The 21380-nt window shown below is 34.9% G+C and overlaps 1 protein-coding gene across 1 annotated transcript; it reads right to left on the bottom strand.

The window, feature by feature from the left end:
* Positions 1-1489: 1489 nt before the first annotated feature.
* On the bottom strand, positions 1490-15325 carry LOC139689973 (pickpocket protein 28-like). The gene is made up of 10 exons (XM_071587130.1): positions 15126-15325; positions 10871-11104; positions 9811-9913; positions 9385-9536; positions 7289-7505; positions 4967-5237; positions 4748-4804; positions 4482-4668; positions 4316-4407; positions 1490-1904 (listed from the first exon to the last, which is right to left on the bottom strand). Exons 1-10 carry the CDS (start codon positions 15323-15325, stop codon positions 1780-1782), a joined length of 1638 nt encoding a protein of 545 aa, XP_071443231.1. The 3' UTR covers positions 1490-1779.
* Between the last annotated feature and the right edge of the window lie 6055 nt (positions 15326-21380).

Below are 21380 nucleotides of genomic sequence, written 5' to 3'. Positions count from 1 at the left end.
GCAAAGCCAGTACATTTTTTTATATTAATAGATTTTTCAGTTAACCTTAAATATGTATGTACTCTCTTTCCAACTGCTTGCTTACTTTATATACCTTCGTCAAATTCATTCATTACTTCTAGCATAATTCATTGCATGTGAGATCTCTTAACATTCACTCCCTTTAATCATTTTAATCACTTTAACTAATGACTTGCTCAAAAATTCCCATTTCTCATGGGTTAATTTTTTTCATATCTCAACACCCTATTTCTAACCAACACCATATTTTATATGAGACTTTTGTATCATACTACTTGCGAGGGGTCTATAATAATTCAATAGTTATTGAAGAAGAAATTTGAGAGTTTTTTAATTTTAACATTCCCATCAAAACCTTAAAAATATTATCAAAACACAATTTTGTGTGAATCAAGAACAATGCCATTTTACAATCATAAAATACCTAGGTGACTGCCCATCACTTCAAGCAAATGTAACCGCAATGAATTAATTCCCATAAATTTATTCACAGTCTTTATTGTGGATATTATTGAAACTATCATACAGGCATTTACATTATATATATTAGCTATAAATTTACATAGGGATAACAATGTATTGCTGATTGAAATACTTGCTAAGCTAAGTGTAAATTTTCCATATTAATCAAAGGTAAAATTTATTTACATGAACTTTCTAGGTCAATCAGAAATGTCATAATAATTTATAGGTCAGTAAATATTTTTATTTGTTGAGTACAAAATAAATATGGTAAATAGATAGTCAAATGTAAACAGGAAAATTTTCATAATTTGTTACATTTTGCTTAAAGAGTTTGTGTTTATTTGGAGTGATAAGTTCTGATAAAACTATTTCTGGAAAATATCAGGAAATATATTCATAAAAATCCAGATTTTATGTTATCCTGTGCAGGAAACTCCATAATTAATGTGATGTTTCTTCTAGTAACATTGAAAATGTTCCTATAATACATAACACATAATTATTTCATTTAATAGAGATCTGGTGGCCTATGTCATAAAATAATTTCCCCATGTAGAAGGAAACATTTACTGGCAGTACATTAATCACTGGCAATGCCTGCTGGCTCTCTTTAGAGTGGTTGAAAAATTAAAACATCTTCGGCTACAAAGGTAGTAAAGCTGCCCCAAATGCATGGCTTTGAATATATTTGCAGCAATATTATGGTACAGAATATCAAGTAAATGGATATGCAAAGTAAAAAGCTGTCAAATTAAATTCTGTACTCCCTAACAGCCATGTTAATGTAGGAGAATAATATATTTTAAATATTAAAGTACTTAGAAATATGTTTTTGTGTATTGCATTAACTTTTGTTTCATGATGTTATGCATTCACGATGGGGAGGTGGTATTCTGAAGGGTTACACATTGGACTACTGACCAGAGGGTTGAGGTTTTTTAGTCCCAGTGATGCCTCTGGGCACCCTAAGCTTCACCCAAGCTATGAATTTGAGGTACCAGATCTTCCATAGGAAAGGAAACCCCCCCCCCCCCATACCCTGATGTGTGAATTCCACATGCCATTGGACATGGTACTTACAGTACAACCAGGGATTGAAGGGTGACATCATGCCTACCACATACATAGGTATACCTTCTTTTTCAAACCCTTACTGTGATAGAAGTGTTTTCAATTTTCTGGATCCTTTTATCTTTCATGTCCTACTTCAAATGATAACTTTGATATTTTAATATTTAATGTTAGTTGGCTGCGACTTGTTATTGTTCACTTTCTCCATATTTATGAATGAATTTATTTTTGTTTGCGTCGTTTTCCTCTTAAATTATTAAATAAACGTAATGTGAAGAAGTATACAATTTCCACTAAGCTCAAGAAGCTAAATCCCATGAAGAGACCAAGGAGTCCGCCGCAGTTGGCTGAAAATATAAATATCAATTTGTTATTCCTTTTACTAACTCATGCATGCTTCAGAAGACATGATTATAAGCACAATAAGTAAATAATGGGGAACTGCAAAGTTTTTGTTTAATATGAATTTATTGCCAATTGAATCTCTGGCATTGTGATCATTTTTTAGTTTATTTAGTACCCTGTGAGCCATCACTATGGTGTGTGGCAGGGAGTCATTACACACCAGACTTCCTTTGACTCAAAAACACCTTTCCCTTCAGGTGTGGCTGAACAAAGTTATTTTATTCAGATCCCTTATCGTTTGTGGGGAAAATGCCATCTTAAATCTGTTTTACACATAATCTTTCGAATTTTATTGACTTGATCTCTGCTACTGTAATACAATTGTGCCATTAAAACATTTGATAATGAAAGTGTTTGCTGAGTGAAACTAGCTATAGTCCATTTTAACATGCTATATGAATAATCAGGTAAATAATGTACCTTTTTATGCCTACACTGTACACCTTGATTCTAAAGTATAAGAACCAAGTATTAATTCCTGTTTCCTTAAATTTAAATCTTATTTTGTTTCACTTTCAATACAAATTGTGACAAGTAGTACCAAAATTTAAGATGGTATGGAGCACATGTTGATAAATCCAATTTTTTTGAATTTTCTTCACACATTTATGAAATTAATTTCACAGCCACCTCTATTTTGATGAAAAAATAACTTTGACATCTTCTCTTAATAGAAAATAAGACTTTTTAGCAAAGAGTAGGAGAATAACATTGTAGCGATTCAAAATCCCTGCATAGCGTGTTTTTCATTTGGATGCTCAGACTGTTGATTATATTGCTAATTTCACAGTTTAATGATGGACAGATACAATGTTTTATAGTTTTCTTCTGTTTCAAAATGTATGCCACAAACAAGTTTGATGTTCTTTCAAAGGTTTCTATACCACTGGTGCATTGATCTAAACATTTCCTCTGGGTGTTAACTGTGTTCACCATTTGCTTTTCTATCCGAGACAACAATTTTATGGCATTCCATTCAGCTCAAAACTGTTGTTCAAGAAAGCATATGCATTCAATGAAAACCCAGAATAAATGCTGCATCAATTAATTGGCTACTATCAGTTTGATAAATATTAATATGCTACTGATATGCAACTCGTATTTACCAGTTCATTATGAGACTCCCTGTAGTTTAAACTTCACAATGTAATAACATGTGAGCACTATATCCTTCGATAGCAAATCTGATAAAAATCTGTAGTCTATTAAATGTATTAAATCTAATATCAGGAATGTTGATGAAGTAACATTAACAGTTGTTCCTTTATCCAATTATCCTTTTTGAGATCAAGAGTCATATTAAGAATCTTAATATTATTTGCCTAATTTTAATTTGGCTCAAAAAGGTTGCACGATGGTGGAAGCAAACAGCATGGTTTTACTTGAGGGTAAAAAATAACAGAAACTTTGCACTTCCACACACTATTAATGTCCTACGACCATGGTTTTGATGCTGCGCATCATCATCAGGTCAGATCAATCAGCAAAATTAATTCTTGTTGCAGAAAAATCACTAGTATTTTATCAAATTCTCTTCTCTTTGACAGAAATTCATTGGTGCTACATAAACAAATATGTTACAAGGATGGATATTATGGGCTCATTTTCCTATTTCTTCCAAAGCTCATTTTTCCACTGTCCAAGAGAAGGTATTCCCTTGGGTAGGAGAAATATGTAAACAGAAGGTGATACCTTTTGAACACAGATTATTGAACAACTTTTATTTCCACAATCTTTTCATTATTGACGTCAAATCTCTGTCAATTGATTCAAGTTGGCTAACAGTACAAAAGAAGCATATTTATGTTCACAGAAAAAACAGCATTATTCTGCATGATGGGAAAGAAATTTTTTGAATTCCAAATAATGCATTTAATATATATTTTTTATCAAGTGGTATGTATTAAATCTGAATTCTTCATGAGTGAATTGTCTTTGTCTGGATTTTTTATTAAAGGTTATTTCTATAGAATTTCTAGCAGAAGCTTTCTTAATCAGCAAAGAAAATTATGAGAATCAATTTATGGTGGATGATTAAGATTCATCTCAATAGCTTCATCCTAGAACTTTTACTAATGATTGTGGCATAAAATGCCCCAAATGATCCAAATTGTCAGTTAATGTATGATTCAATTCCGCTAACCATTGCTTTTGTAACATTAACAATAATGTGCTTTTAAATAAAGCTACTGAGATATATTTACACACTACAGAAACTAGTATTCATTGGAACCAGTACTCATTGGAAATGTAGGTAACACGGAAAGGGGTTGATGCATGGAGTATGTTTCTTAGGTTTAGACTATGTGCAAACGTTTTTGGAATAGATAAATTATGAATTTAACTCTCTTACCAAGGAAATCTGTTTGGCCATAAAGTTCACCTCTCCGACTTGTTATAAACTGCCATTCTTTGAAGAAAATAGACAATTTTCCAATTTTCTTTCTGGAAGTAAAAGTACATGGTCTTAGATTCAGAAATAATCTAAATGAATTCTTCACACCTTATGCAATACTGACCCTGTATATTCACTCTCAGTCACATTAAATGCTTCAAATATTTTTTCAACATCGAATTCCCCCATTGAAGTTTCAGCATCATAATTCAATTCTGTACATGCAGGAAGGCAATTACATCCTTCATTCTTACTTTCCTTACTCCTTTCAAGTTTCATGGCATTAACGATTTCCAGATATTGCAGTTGCTCTGAAAATTAGTTCATTAGAGTTATAACAGTTGTCAAAGTGATAAAACATTTGTGTCTGTACAGTATTTATTACCTTACCTGTAACATTTTTTACACAAGTCAAACTGCCAGCACCACAGATGGGAAATTCATGCCCTAATAATTTAGAGTAGATACAACTGCAATGTTAGTTCATAGATTCTGAATGCTCAATCAATTGTCAAAATAACCATCCTCAATTGTCATCTGATATGTTAAATTCATATGATTAATAATTAAAAATGACAAATATATTTATATCAAATCATTTGAACTTACTTGGCATAAAGAACATCATGCATTGACAACTTCTCAAAGTTGCATTTACAAAGCATTCTAGCTCACAGTTCCTCTGAGTGTAATGTGTGAAAAACTGCAAATGCCTTTCTCGTTGGAAGAGACACCGGCGTCTAGATGATGGGTACTCTTGCAATTCTTTACTAGTACCCATTATGTTTGGCTTAACACTTACAACCACATCCTGACTGAGTGGAGCACGAAAGAATTGTTGGCTCATTCTAGGAAATTCAGAAGGATTGTGAAGTAGCACCTGCATAGGATTAATAAAAGTAATTTAAACTTTAACTTCAATAGACTCTCATTTTTTTTATTCGGGACATAATAGGATTTTCGATGTCATGATATCAGTTCAGCCTCAGAATTCCTGTTCTTAAATTCTATGAGTTTTTCATAACCAAAATCAAGAGTATGGATTGAGTGGCTAGAGAATTTTTTTTCAACTTCTCCAACATTCCCTGACTTTTTAATTCGTTTTTCCCTAATGCTCTGCCCAACAAATTACTACAATAATTCCTGTTATACTCTTATCCAAATCCATATTTGTCCCTTCTTGTGAAAATAGTAAAATAAAGACGTTAGGAAAATATTTGATAAGTTAGACTGACCATCTAGTGAGAAGACACCTGAACCTAGTCAAGGCAAATAGCTTCACTTCCTGTGTACCTTTTGTTTTACTCTGTGCCAGGCATCAGAAAATGTAAATCATAAGCAATATATTGTCAAGGCTCTAGAACTGTGGAAGTAATTGTTTATCGAAACTCTCAAAACATTTTTCAACTTGATGAAGTTTTCTCGGATCTTCCACTGGGTCAGGGGTTCCATATTGGCTGACATTTCGATGCCTGACTCATGTAGCTTTCCTACTTCTAGAAAATCTAAATTACTTAGTTTTCTTGTGATTAATCTTCATCTGATACCTCTCAAGTTGCTTCTGTAGGCATATCTGCAATAACTGCATCCCTTGGCTGACAGGTTAACTATTGCTTAATGTCATGAAGTCTTCTCAGGTCTTCCACCAGGTGAGGGGTTCCATATTGGCCGACGTTTCGATGCACGAGTTGGGCATCGAAATGTCAACCAGTATGAAACCCCTGATCTGTGGGAAGACCCGAGAAAACTTCATCAGGCAAATATGCCGGGAAAGCACCAGATCCTACTTTATTTTTAAAACTGATGTAGCCAGCACATTATTTTCTTATGACCTTGTTTTGATGACCCAAAACGTGGACAGCATTAGTAGTTGATAGTAACTTGCATTGGATTAATCAAGTTTATTTAAAGTTTTTTTTAGTTTAGTTTTAAATTAATATGTTTCAGAAATCTCTTTTTCCTAGGTTAAGATGGATTCAGAAATCGCCCAATTAAAGAGAATGAGCAGCAACAGGGCTGTTGCTCCGTCCCCTGTTAGAGACTTGTCACCTATTTTGAGACAGGTCCGTAAAAAGACCCTACTTTTAAAAATATTGCCTTTAATTCTCTCAAATGACAAAGGCCATTGTAGGCTCAGAAGCAGTATTATTTCCAGCAGTTCCTCCTACTTCAAAAATTTATGGTCCCTATTTCCTCTATATCCCATGCTGACAACAATTTAGTATGCTATAAATACATATGTTTTGAATAGTGATGCTGGCATGTTAGGTGATCAACTATGTTGTCATCTATAGATGGTGTCTTTCACCAGCAGGATACTCTACTTCAGATTTTACAAAAGTTCACTTTCATTCATGTAACATCCTGCCTAGCTTATCAGCCAGGGATTAATCCCCTCCTCATTACTCTCCTACTTTGGCTGTCCTCTTTCACATTGGCTGGCCAGCATCTTTCTTTTTACTCAAACTTCATTTTTTTATGATGCATGCAATAGTTTCATTTATTGAAGTAAAAAATGCAATCAATTTTTTACATTTGAATTACGAAACTTAAAAAATAAGTCTTTCTTAAAGGAACACTCCACTTTTACCCGACTCTAATACTTTGTTCACAATAAAATTATAATACCCGTGACCTTTATTTCTTCACCATGTGAGTTTTTTTAATTTCCTATATTTGACCTCTATAGCAAATGGCTGTCATAGATTGTCGGATTTCTTAAGTGAACACATTCAAAAAGGCAAAACATACAAAAATATCTACATATGTGGGATGTTACATTACTCACACATGTTCGTGTGAGATGAGACAAATGGTGAACACAATGAGAAAACTCAATCTTTTATTCACTAAATGGTTCAGGTAACACACTAATAAATCATTAAAAACAATATTTAAATATTGTTAATGAAATAAATTTTACAATAATACCTTGAATCCTCCAATTGTCCTACACCTGACATCATAATCCTCAGGATCTGCCCTTAGGTAAATGTGAAGACCAGATGTGGCGCCTGCACCAGGACCTCTTCGTGGGTATGTTTCGATTGACTCACTGTTTGGATAGCCATCCTGGGCAGTCCACTGAGACCATGAATGATCAGTGGGAGCGTAGATATCATAGCTCTCATTAAATCCTTCTACAGTCCTTTAAAAAATGGAGTCATTATTCCTTCCTCATAGCCAATTAATAAACAAAAATGACCTAGATATTATCTATAATATCAATTTGTTAGTGGGATACATTCAGTATGTTATTTCAATGCTTAATAATACTCATCTTTTTCTTAGGTTAAGTTTTAAATTTTACTCGCCTCCTTCTGTGATATAAATATATGTGAACACTACTACTGCCTTGGAAATTAAGTTTTTCTTCTGGATAGTAACTTCATTCAAGTCAAAGAATAATGGCGCATAGGAGAAACATTGTTAATCATTTTTACATTGATTATTAACTGTTTGGTAGGAATGTCAGGAGAACTTTTGTTTGTCAACCCAAGCATTGAAGGCTCAATTATCACTTTGGGTATGGGTGTTGTGTAACTTTGAATATTCATAAATTAGAAAGCCTGGTGCAAAAATTGTAAACATATGCATGCACTTGTGACATAATTACAGCACTCATTGGTTTTCCGCAGTCCTTTTCACTTTGTGTGGTCCAGATTTTATTGTGATGTGACATGCATGAACATGAAAATATGAGTTTCATGTAGTTTCAATAAGTTGGGGTAGGGTAGGGTGTAGGAGAGGAGCTGGCAGGTGAGGGTTGCATGGAGAGGATTCTGTTTTCCTTGACCGTGTTGATGATTAAGGGGGAGGGGAAAGGTCTATTGATGGGCTGACTCGAAGGGCAGTGGTGAGTGGAACGGATGGTAGTAACACAGGGGCCCGGGTATATTGACCAACATTGAGGAGGGGAGAGTGGTAGGAGTACAATATTTGTTCCAGTATGTTCAGCCCTTTTGCTGAAAGTGGAATGCATGGGGTTCACAATGATGCTAGTGCTATTCTCTTTAAGACATATTTAGCAAAATATGATACATAGGTTACTTTTTGAAAACAAACTTCATATTTTGTCTTTAAGTCTCTTTTCCATCCGGCCAAAATACTTGAGAATTGATGGACAGTCATTACTCGGAAATTTATTCACTCTTGTTTTTATGCATTTTGTCTGTTTAAATCTTTAGTACAGCAAATCAGGTTTGGCTTTCTTGAGGACATTGAAATTGTCGAAAGTATTACAAAAAGAGCTCTCATAAAAATAATCATTTGTTGTACCCATACCATTCCCCCCTACTGTATGTTGGACAAAATTCCTAGACCCGTTTGGCATTCCCATTCTCCCCCCACCAGTGCCCTTCAACTCTTCAATCAACAGATCCCCCTCTACCTTCCCTAGCTGTGAACTTGTTCAAGGCCAACAGAACCCCCTCCCTGCAGCCCTCACCCACCAGCACCTGGAAAACTAAGTCTGTGTTGTCCTTATTTGACATAAGGCAACTCCACCAAGTGACACCTGATATCATTAATCATGATGATCCCAGTAGGCACATTGGCCATTGATAAAATCCTTCCTTTAAATTCATCAAAAAGAAAAATTTTGAAGAAGTAAAAGAACCATGGAAGAAAGTCAAAATTCTACTTTATTTGACAATAAATTTTGAGTAAAAATCTTGTCATAGCAATAAATCTTAATTTATACAATTTGAGGTCCTGTAATTTATAAAAGTAAACCTAGCAACACTCAAATCCCCCAGGCTAGATTTTTGAGCCATTCTTACACTTACACACCACTTTACCCATTACCCACATCTCTTTCCTGATGCTTTGACCAGATTCCTTTGTCTCTCTTTCCATTTTGACTCATTGACTACTATATTTGAACCTGATATTGGCATTTTAATGCTAAAACATATGATTGGTTAAGGGATTCGCAATAGGGACATTTTTTACTACATACTGTTGACTTCACTCTTTTGTAATGTGCATAGCTGGCTGAAAAAATTACTTAACACAAATATACTTACATGTTGTTAGAAAATATCTGAGACGTAGCCAGCATATTAAAGGTATAGCAAACTCCTTCTTCTGTTAATATTGGTCGAAATAAATAACCACAGCAGTTTTCATATTGTCCTTTCCATTCACAATAGAATAGGTCATCACAAGGGGGAGCAGCCTGCAAAGGGAAGCAATGATTCAATAATAAGAGAAAATGGCTATGTTTGAGATATTTCAGAGTTTCAAACATCTTAACTACTGGTAAAATTCAAGAAAATAATGACACAATATTTATTCCGGAATGAAATTTGGAAGCTGAATACCTCAATACATTATATGTATGATGCCTTAAAGCAGAGTTCTGATAGTTTTAATTTTTTAGTAATGATATGATAATAATTAATAACCTAGCTTTGAGTCTAAAAGTAAAACCCCACAGTTGGTCAACCAACCTCTTGGAAGAATTGAATGAGACTAGTATCTGTTGTCAAAGAAGCATTTTCAATATATTCATCTTCTTCACAGAGCAAACTCCTAAACTCATGCTTCATGCGACTGAAAGAAAAAAGCATTGGATTCAGTGCACATTCTTTTAGTAAAAATATTGGTGGAAATCTCTCTTTAGGGCTGTTTGTAATATGGAAAAATGGAATACCCACTCAGGACTCCATTATTTTATACTTTAGAATCAAACACTGTATAAATAACTTCATTTCTTTATGACACTCACAATTAAAATTAAATTTCAAGCCAGAAAATATTTTTAAAGCCATAAAAGACCACCAATGAAAACAAAATGAGGGTAGTTTGAAGCTGACAATAGAATTTACCTTGTTCTAAACCCTTTAGTGAGTGAAATTTTACAATAAAGTTAGAGGAGCAGTTTCATTCTCTCAGCTGTCTGCATTTCACCAGAAATTGCTGCCACTTAGAGAATCGCACAGTTTTCACCAAAAGATAAAAGCCAGATTCATGCCCCAGATTTAAATATAGGTTCTCCACTCAGCACATGAATATGCTTTACCTCTTAGATCCTTTCACCCATTACATGTTCCCGATTCCCATTAGACATTCATGATGCTGTCATTGAGATTCTATTAATGGATTTCTAGACATATGGTAGCTACTATGTACCCAGCTCATTTGTGTCAGAAAGTCTTGTTGAAAGCAAAGCATGCTTAAGCAATCTCTAATTGTAATGTAATGTGACTGAATGTGTAGGAATCATGAAGATATAGCTAAACAAAATCATATATTGTATTCTTATCTTCTTATTTCCTGAACCTTCTCTCTGGTGTGTAATTCTGACAGTTAAATGAAAGAACTAGAGATGTGTCTTACTACTTAATGCTATATTAATCCTTTTAAATCAAAAAACATCATAATCAAATCACAAAAATTGATAAAAATGTTGATGTTTGATCTTGTCTGTATATTTCATAAGAAAATTGAAAATCTTACTCAACTTATGGGTAAAACATAATTATTTTTAAAATTACTTACTTCTCCTGTGAAAGTTCTTTTTTTTTCACCAGCATCTGGTTAATATACGTGTAGTTAAAAGCACTTCTTTTATATTTAACCTCTGAGCAAATAGTCACAGCAGGGAAAGGTATTTGCCATACAGGTGTTGATGAATCAGCAAATGAAACAATGACAGGAGAGTTCTCCCATTTTCTATATACTTTCAGTATCACTTGGCTACATGCATATATACTTAGTCCGAAGGCAAATATCCAGCAAATCCTGAGAAATAATGAACCAGATGAACATTAGTAGGGTTACTAGATATTGACAGTATCAGGGTAGTTTGAACAGGATTACCAATTCCTTTGAAATTAATATAGATGCAAAAGTAGGAATACTAGAGAAAATTAGGTGGTGCAGCTGAAAGGGTAGAAGAGAAAAAAGGGGGAGAAGTGTTTCTAGCAACACATGTTGAGCCTCTCACCTAAACTTCCCTCACTATAATTACATGATTGTCATTAAATTCTTCCTCCCGCATAGTTTTAACTTCCTCTGCCTCTGACTCCACCTATTACCTTTCTTGTGAATGACATTCACTTAAGGAACAATACATTCAACAGCTTCATTCACATTAAACAAATTAATCATCTAGGCCATCTTCACATTAAAAGATTAAACCAATTAATCATCTGGGCCATTTTCACATCAAGAGCTACTAACATGCCATACCAAATCTCAATTCCCTTTTTAATCTCCATTTGCAGCCATCCCTCTCCAATAATTCCCTCTCATTTCAGAATTACATTAATAATGAAATTATTCTCCATTATTCTTCCAAATAACCCACTTTCCTTAATGACTTCATTCCTGAACAAACAGCTTCCCATTACCAACCATTTGACCACTGTAATAGTCAAGGATTTCAGGCATTCCTCCACGCCAGGGTGTCTCTGGGCGACAACAGTTTGTCCAGCCATGCTGCTGGCATCTTCAGGTCAGAAGATGCCAGTAGCATGGCTGATGAGACTTCTGTCACCATTAGACACCCTGACATGTAGGAACAACTGAAAGCCTCGACTATTATGGATAAATGCCATGGAAACCTCAGATTGTATTTGACAACTGCTTCTCTATTTAGTTATTCAAAAACCTTCCACAATTTTGGGGTATCATTGAGGTAAGAACCCCTTAAATGTCGCATACCCTGAGCTCTAAACTGCATGTGCTCAACATAAGTTCCATACATTAATAACTGTAGCACCAATAACTCACCTCTTCTTGCCCTTTTCCTTTCCTTCTCATGTTCCTCCTTTCTTTCACACTTTGCTCTCTTCCTCTACCCTTCTCTTTTCCTCATACAATCCCTTCCTGTTCATACCTGGAGAACAGTGCTATCTGGGTTTCACATCCATGTCTGGCGTGGGTTACATGACTACCAAAGTGTTAAAATATTGTCTTTTCTTGTGTTGTCTATCATGTTATATCTTATTTTGTATAATATGCTCATGAGAATATCTCTGGGCCAGGTTACTATGTATCTCTCATCTCTGATAAACAGAAAATTCATGCTGATTTCAATTATTAACTGTGGTCAACCAGTTGTTAAAGGTTTTGATGGACCAAAGGATCTAAACACTGCTATATCTCTAACTCTCACCTTATATGAAAGAAGAGGGAGGTCACTTATATACATCAAGAAGAGAATAGCCCCTAAGATTTATTTATCCTGAGCTGTGCCAGTTGGTTTTGTGAGGGGATCTTACATTCAGTACACTTCTTAGAAAAAATACAACCATCTGAGATCTATTTGATAAATATGAGGACAGCCAGGTGAGGGGAACCTCTTGAATACATCATTTTTGACATTTGTGCGGGAGCACAGTGTGCACTGAGTGCAAATTCTGTTGATCCGGCTATACAATTGCAATTTCGTTGGTACATTGAATTTATCTAAATACACAAATAATCTTTTGAAATAAATGAATCCAAATAATCTGGCTAGTTGTCGCAAAAGTGATATTGGCTTATAATTGCCTACTTTGCTTTTATCACCATTACTTGATTATAAAAAGAAACAACCATACTTGTTTTCAGTTAATGAGGAAAAATTCTGCCATTTGGATTTTTTTTAAGTAAGAAGAATAAAGATTGAACAGTTATATAACTACTGAAATCTAACATCTTTCCTGAAATACCATCGATTTCTAAGTTAAAATTCTTAGATAATTTTTGCAGGCATGATAATACCCCCCCCTCCCCACCTCTTTCATCACAGGAGTGTAGGTATAAGGAACAATCAGAATGAACATATACAAAGATGGGGTGTATTGCAATACATTTGATTTATGCTTCACTAAGTCATAAAAAACATTGCTGATTGAATTGGAAATCATCTGGCCATTAGTAATAATGTTGTCCCATTTATCAAAGAAGCTTGGAAGATTTCTATATGTCCCTCCACCAAGAGTTTCATTGTAATTTGTCATGTTTATTTTAATTGATTTAGAGCAGTTATTACCTTTTGCCATCACAATTTTTTTTTCCTTCTTTAATAGTAGTATTTTATGTTTTTTGTTCCAAAGGAAATATAAAAGAGCCTCAGGTAATTTGTTGAGTTTGCAAAATAAAGCTTTCTCTTTTGCTATTACCGAAAGTTTGACTATTGCAGGAGTTAAACATGCTTCGATGTAGTTTCCAGGTGTTTCAACCACTGCAATTGTTGTGATTTCACTTTAAAATAGAAAGCAAAATTCGTAATAAAAATGTCAAATTGTCTTTCATGTAGGCTACTAGAAAAACCTTTCTGGTCTTCATTTGAGAGCAGACATTTAATTTCTTTAGCATTCTACATCTTATTTCATAAGATGCTCATTGCAATCCCTTTAGTGATTGGCTGACTAAAGCCTAATTATCTGCAAATCTAACTTACTTGATTAGTTCTCCACCTTCTTTTATTCCTGCATCAAACCCTTATTCCCATGACCCTCTTACCCTCTCCTCTCTGTAAAAGTTGAAAAGCAACAAGCAATAACAGACAACTGTCTCATCTCAAAGCTTATGACTGCCCAATCTAGGTCTCCATCAGCTTTTTGCGCCTATTGAGTCTAAGACATGAACACATTTCTGCTAAGTCACTTATCCCATCAGAGTACTCCTATCTTCTGCAATACGTACAATAATTATACCAACGCAACTTGTCAAGAGCCTTCTCAAAAACCAAAAAGCAAACGCCAAAAATACATCCTGATTTTAATCTCTATTCTTCTCTCTATTCTTCCAATCAGTGACCTCATCACTGCTTTGGTATCGCAAGTGCCTCTCCATTTTTTAAACCACAATTAACAATCCTAAAACTTATCACAATCATGAATTTTCCTTTTGTATTTCCTGACATTTCTTTTACCTCCTGGTACTCAACACTTACTTCATCCTATCTATCTACACACTCGATTTCTCACACTGCTCTTTTAAATGTTATATTTATGTAATAATAATCTAGAGAAAGTACAACACTAATTGTATTGCAACATCACAATGCATTCAAATAAAACAATACCTCACAATAGACCAGACAGTGCTACAAGATAAAAGGCTAATGTTGATATACCTTATGAATATAGCCATATTAATTGATGATAACATTACAGAATAATACATGGGGTAATAAAGAATATAAATAACTAAAAATTAGACTTTGAAAATTAAGGAAAAAGCAATAAGAAGTTATAATATCACTAATTATGGCCCCTATAAGAATAGCAGCAAATAATTTTATAAATACCTTAAACCACTCCAGATAAATAAAAACATTCATAATAGTTTAGAACAAGCTGTATCACTGCAAAACTTACCATATAGTCTGGCCATTCCTAAGACATCATATTCATATCTCAACATTCTACCTTGACCATGTGCTTTAGGTATATTGCAAACACTCATCAAAATATGCTCAAGTTTAAAGATGCATTTTAAAAATACCATCTAAGTCTAAGTGGTCTAAGTCTGTTTAAAGCCAAAGACTATCTAAGACTCATTAAGGCCAAATAAAAGAGTTAAGATTAGGAATGGGCCAATTATAGATGAGACTAAAGGTTGCTTAATCAATTAAAAACTTGCACCATCTGAGTTTGTCCACCTGCTCAAAAATAACAATTTTCTAAATTTGCAATTTAACTATACGTTATTCTTATGATGAGCCTTGAGAGCCATTTGCAACTATTAACTGCACTTTAATTATGTATGGACTTATATTAATACATAGAGGGTCTACATAGAGTTGGGTCTAATGACATACACTAACCTTTCAATTAGTGGCCGTCTTTCTTCTCCCATGTATTTTAAGCCATGTAGACTTGTATTTCCACAATACTCTTGAAGGTATGACGTTGCACCTCGAAGTTTTTTTCGGCACTTAAAACTACAGAGGAAGCACACTTTCTTTTGTTTTTCTTCTGATGTTAACTCCAGTTGCTCTTTGGAATCGGTGTCATTATCAACCATACTTATTACAACATTTGCTAAGCTTTGTGGATTTTTTTCACTCGGAACAACTCTTGATAACTTTCTAGATGAGGAAGGGGTCCCTCCGCTGCTTGAGTACCTAAAATGTCAGAAGTAAACCTTTTTTGATTTTGTTCGAATTTTTCTGGAATTTATTTTGTACATCTTATATCTGGGGGTTGCAGAAGTCCATGGGCAGAGCATTGGACTACTGACCAGAGGGCTTGGGTTTGATTTTCACTCAAGTCTCTTTGGGTTCCACCCAAGCTATGTGATTTTTTGGGTTTCAGAATTTTGCCTAACCAGATCTTCCTTGGAAACCATTTCTGGTACAGGGAAAGGAACTGGCCCCCAACCCTGATGTGTGGATTTCACCCACTGTTGGTCTTAGCACTGGGTGACCTCTACCATCACCTATCAAACTGACCTTCGGGTTGATTACTGTGTTTATGGTAAAGGTTTATCTTTATCTAAAAATGCCTTGCTAGAGTCTCTCCAGCAAACATGGCATGAATTAGAGCTGTTAAGCCAGCATGCTTGAGTGGGTGTTGTAAATTAAAAGGCAAACCAGACAAAGTGTGGCTAGATTTCTCCTGATACAAATAAACAATATCCAGTTTTTCCAGTGATTTTTTTTTCATGTGGAGCAGGCAATGAGCTTAGTCATAGTCACATTGACATAGAAAATTTTCCCTCCATCAACAGTTTAGCAGCTAAAAATGAATTATTTATATCAGCAAAATTTACTAACATAATCAAGTGTGAATGAGGACCTTAACTCATTATTCATCACAGGGACTTGGCTGGAAGTGTATCCAATTAAATTATTTTATTTTGAATTTCCCTTATTTTTACTTTGTAAGTAATCAGACCCACCTATAATACAGCCTTTTATGTATTCCATTTAGGGAAGTCCTAATAACAGATTCCAATTCATGAGTGCCTACAAAACAATTCACTAAGCTTAATATGTATCAGCAAAACAATATGAACAATTTCAACTAAACGGAATTACTAATTCAAATGTGATTGTAAAAAATGTTAAATGTAGCTTTTAGAAGTTTCACTAATGATTTACCACTCAGGTGGATTCTTCATGTGATTAGTATCATTACTATGATCGATGAGTTTTTGCTACAATATGTGCATTAGATAAGATACTTGTATTGATTAAGGTAGTTTAGTATGACATGGTAGATTTACCATTTGAGTGACTAGCCCAGGTAGTTGGTGGACTTCAGGGAACATTGACCCCTTTATGAACAAATAACATTTCTGTACTGCATTGGTGTACTCATATTCATTATGTGGACATGCTCAGTTGTGTACAACCAAATTATCTTCTTCCTCCCCCTCTCTTTCCCTCGCCTTTACTTCTATTAATATTTTATACAAACAGTCCTATCATAGAATTTGGCCAATCTAATTCATTTTTTTTTCTATAGCTCTCAGAAAAATTGTGTCATATAGTCACTAACATGTACTAATTTTTTATTACCCACCGAAGTTCTTTTTAATTTTTCCTGAAGTCATAATTCCAATCTTTTTAAATATTTATCTTTATTTATTTGAGACAATGAATGTTTCTAATCTGTAATTCCAAACAAAAAAACTAGAAATTCTTGTCCTCTGTTCTGGATAAATTTTTTTAGTGGCTATATAAACTATCAGGTAGTCTACCGGTTTATGTAGGTTTTGGATGGACTCAACTACCAAATAAATATTTTTTGACTCCTAATAAAATACAATCCAGCTACCTACTCTACATCAAGTCCCTCTTCATCTCTGTGTGCTACCTTCCTCCTTCATCCCGTCCAACATCCCTATCCTGATCCTGCCCTTTCCTCGTTTGCCTAACGTTCTCCCCTTTATTACAGACTTTAACATCCCGCTGCCAATCACTACACCCTTAATCCATTTTTCCTGCCTCCTTATGATTTCTCCCAACAATCCCCTTTCCTACCCCACCATCCTCATTTGTTTTCCTTTCCATCCATTTCACCTCCATCCTTCTCTACTCCCATATTTCAAAACCCTCCCGTCTACTTCTACCATCCTGCATCAGTGACCATCTTTCCATGCCGTACATAATAATGCTCCATATTAAAGGTTTGGCGAGTCTTTTCTTAACATCTTTGCTCAACGTCTCTATCACATATTCTCTCCTCCTTATGAAAGCCTCTTTAGCTAGCATAATTCTTCTCCTTACGTCCCTACTACTTTATCCCTTTTGGTCCAAAACACTTCCGAGATTCATAAACTGTTCCACCTGCTCTAGAGTTTGCCCTCCTATTTTCATGCTGAGCGTAGCCTTTGTCTTTCTGGAAAATCGCATAATCTTTATTTTTATTGATTTTAATGCTATAGCTGTCACACTGAATTTCCAATTCACTCAGCAAGTCTTATAACCCCTTGACTGGCTGACAAACTAGAGCTTGGTCATCAGCAAACCTGACTGATGTTACGAAGTCCCTGCCGACCCACACTCCTCTCTCCAGTTCTTCCCATGCCTCTTTAATCATTTCCTCCACATATACGTTGAACAGCACCGGTGACAATGGCCATAGAAAATATGCTACCCCTTCCTGCCCATCCAGACTCCCCCACTCCACCAGATGTCCCCCACTTGCACCTGAGCAGTCTGAGACATGTAAAGGTTGCGGATTAGCCTCCTGTCCCTCTGATCTATTCTTATTTTCTACAATATACTCATTAGTTTTCCCCATTTGCTCAATCGAAAACCATTTTGAAATCTACAAAACAGGCAAATACATCTTGATTGTATTCTTTATTGCTCTCGATTAGTGATCTCATTACTGCAATGGCATCGTGGGTGCCTCTTCCGTTCCTAAACCCAAACTGATCATCCCCTAAGTAATCATTTGCCCCACTCCATCCTTTTGTTGATAATCCTGAGAACAACTTTAGCTGTGTGGGATGTCAAACTTATTGTTCTGTATTCATCACATGATGTAGCCTTTACCTTTTTTGGATAAGGAACTAAAGTTGATCTCACGAAGTCCCCTGGCCACATTCCTTCCCCATAGATACTACCAATCAGGCCATTTACTCTTCCTTCCACATTTTTCTAAGCCTTTTAGTAGTTCTGCCGAATTTTATCTACCCCCATGGCCTTATTTGATTTCATCTCCCTTAATACCCTTTCTTTCTCATCGTCAAGTATGCCTGAACCTAAGCTATCTTAATCTACGTCATATTTTCTTTCTATGTCTAATCTTGCTGGTCTAAGTTTTGTAGCATTCAGTTCTTCTATATACGAGGTCTGTCCAATAAATACGCGTACTGAGCCCATAAAAACTTTACTTTGAAAAATTTAGTCTACATTGATTTTGTCCCCTTCAAAGTACCGACTATTCGTTGCCATGCACTAATTCCATCTTCTTTTCCACTGTTTAAAGAGCCCTTGGAAGTTCTCTGCCGTTAGGCTTTTTAGATTACTCGATTTTTTTGCTTAATTGTGTCCACATCTTCCCAGTGATCTCATCAAATTTTTTCATTTTGGGAATAGTTAAAAGTCAGTGGGGGCAAGATCTGGCGAATAAGGAGAATGATCAAGGATTATGATTGAATTTTTTGCCAGAAAATGACAAACAATCCCTGCTAAATGTGCAGGTGCATTGTCATGGTGAAGTATCCATCCATCATGTTCGGTTAAAATAGTGCGTATTGTTTTCGTAAACTTAGTTCAACAGCTATCATTCAGACAGTTTTTCTACGATTGGTAAGGACAATGGACCACACACGATCAATGTTGTCGTCAACACAGGTGGTTGAAGGTCATCCCGGCCTTACACCATCCGTGGCATCTTGTCGGCCATCTTTAAAATGCTTAATCCACTTGAAAATGGATGTTTTCTTCAGAGCATTGTCACCAGAAACAGCTGTCAACATTTCAGTAATTTCTTGATAACTTTTACCACACTTCACAAAAAACTTTGTTGATTTGTTGCTCCGTGATTTTGTCAATTTCCTTTTTTGACGAACAGTAAAAAGAAGGACAATAGAAACTAACATAACTGGCACCATACGCACAACTCGGCAATCCACCAAGCACAGATGGCTCATTGGGTCTCAGGTAACTAGCGCCGCTAGTGGGCAGGGCTATAGTCCAGCACATATAGAACAGATGCTGTGAGGACTAACCTTTGTCTGGCTCATAAGCTTCACCCTATCTGGAATGCGAGATTACCAGAAGCAATTATTATTGCTCCCATCAATACAGCTCTGGGCGTCATTGAAACGCACAAGCTGTTCCACCATGCCAAGGTTGTAGTCCATGGGAGGGCTTTTAACTACCGATAGTTGTAATTTATTTGAAGCTGTTTTCAGAGTTCTGATTTTACATCCCATCTCCCTTGTACATCCAACATTCCTCTGGACCACACTTCCTAGGATTTAAATTAGGGTTCCCATCTTTAACCTTTTATAAACAACTTTTGTCAATTAGTGGGCCAAATAACATATGTATTTCCTTAGTCTGAGCAAAGTATTAGGAAAATTGTATTAAATATAGAGATGAATTTGTGCATTAGGATTGCTTTATTGCATTAGTCAGTAAATAAAATACATAACTAAGGAAGAGACATTTTGAATTATGCAACCAAAAATCACAATAATCAACCCAAAGGTTGGTTTTATAGGTGAGGGTAGAGTTCACCCAATACATAATGATTTATCGTCACTAAGCCCTATTACATGTGAAATTCACGTATCAGGGAAAGAGGGAGGGGTCAGATCCTTTCTTTGTTGTTACCCAGGAAGAACTGGTACTCCAAAAATCTGGGAATCAAACTCAAGCCCTCCAATAGTATCCCAATGTTCTCCCCATCCCCCTCGTTGTAACAACAAAATTTTTGAAATAATTGAAAAATAATTTATTTATAATAAGAAATTGCCAAAGGTTTAATATAAAAAATCAGTCATCGTGAGCTACTACAAGACATGCACTAAAATATAAGTGCAGTCTGGATGAGCACGGTGGTTGTGCACTACTGGTCTATGATCACTTTAAACATTTTTTTCTTAGCTACTATCATTAATTAAGTCTTCTTAACATTAATTTTTATTTCTAAATATTTTCCCTCTCTCTCTTTTATTCATAATTTTCAGTAATTTTTCTCGTACCCCTTTTATTACTGCTTGATCATCTGATTATAGATTCAACTTCACATCTTCTCCTCCCATGATTATTCTGTCCTCATATTCTAGTGCTTGTTTCATCATTCCAATGCTTTGATTTTTGAACAATGTTGGGTAAATACAGCACCCTTATCTCACTTCCTTCACTATGGTTATTTCTCATGTTTCTACATTCTTTAACATGATTACTACTCTTTATCTTTCATAAAATTTCATGATAAATCTTCTATTTTTATTTTATTAATATTTTTGTTCAAACTGGACTTTCCAACCTCTTAACAATTTTAAGCTCTGATTGTTTTTATTCTTGTCTCCTTCAATTTTATAGACTAAATGAAAAATAACTTTTTCAGAATTGACAATATATTTTTTAGTGTCATCATCAAGAAAGTCAAAAATACCTGGAGTATTTCCTTCCTTATTTTTATTGTTTGATCTAAAAACAATGAATCCTTTTTTTGTTCAGTGAGGCTAAGAAATGCATTATTGTAAGTTTGTATTAATCCAAGATCTACCTCAATCAGTAGATTACCAAATAATACAATGGTATAATCATGCAATCGTTTAATTCATGAACTACATATAGATATGATGTATTTAAAAAATATAATACTTGGTCTGTCTCTGGCCATAGTGTATTGAATCAGTTGCTGAAGAGTCAGTGACATGGGGCAAGAGAGAGTAGTTGTACCCCAACCCCCAATACTCAATACATTTCAGAAAGAACCTCTAACATTTTACAATAAGTTGCATTAATGTCAACATTTATTTATATGCCTTGGTTTCGACTGTGTTCAGGTTTACTACAATGTCTCTTAAAGTGGGCAGTTTTATGTAGAATAAGGCTTAATGATGAGAAATTCAGAAATCATCATAGCAAAATTTTCTTCCCAAA

The sequence above is a fragment of the Hetaerina americana genome, unplaced genomic scaffold (genome assembly GCF_022747635.1).
Source record: "Hetaerina americana unplaced genomic scaffold, ioHetAmer1.1.p SCAF_3, whole genome shotgun sequence".
NCBI lineage: Eukaryota > Metazoa > Arthropoda > Insecta > Odonata > Calopterygidae > Hetaerina > Hetaerina americana.
This window is presented reverse-complemented; position numbering and strand designations above follow the sequence as displayed.

Bases quoted from the DNA above. Each gene is read 5' to 3' on its own strand.
- LOC139689973 (XM_071587130.1), bottom strand. From the start codon at position 15,325: ATGGTTGATAATGACACCGATTCCAAAGAGCAACTGGAGTTAACATCA. The intron at 9,914-10,870 runs ACAGGAGAAGTA...TTTTTCTTTCAG, and splicing joins GTGAAAAAAAAAGAACTTTC to TCGCATGAAGCATGAGTTTA. The intron at 4,408-4,481 runs GTCAGTATTGCA...TTTTACTTCCAG, and splicing joins ACTGAGAGTGAATATACAGG to AAAGAAAATTGGAAAATTGT.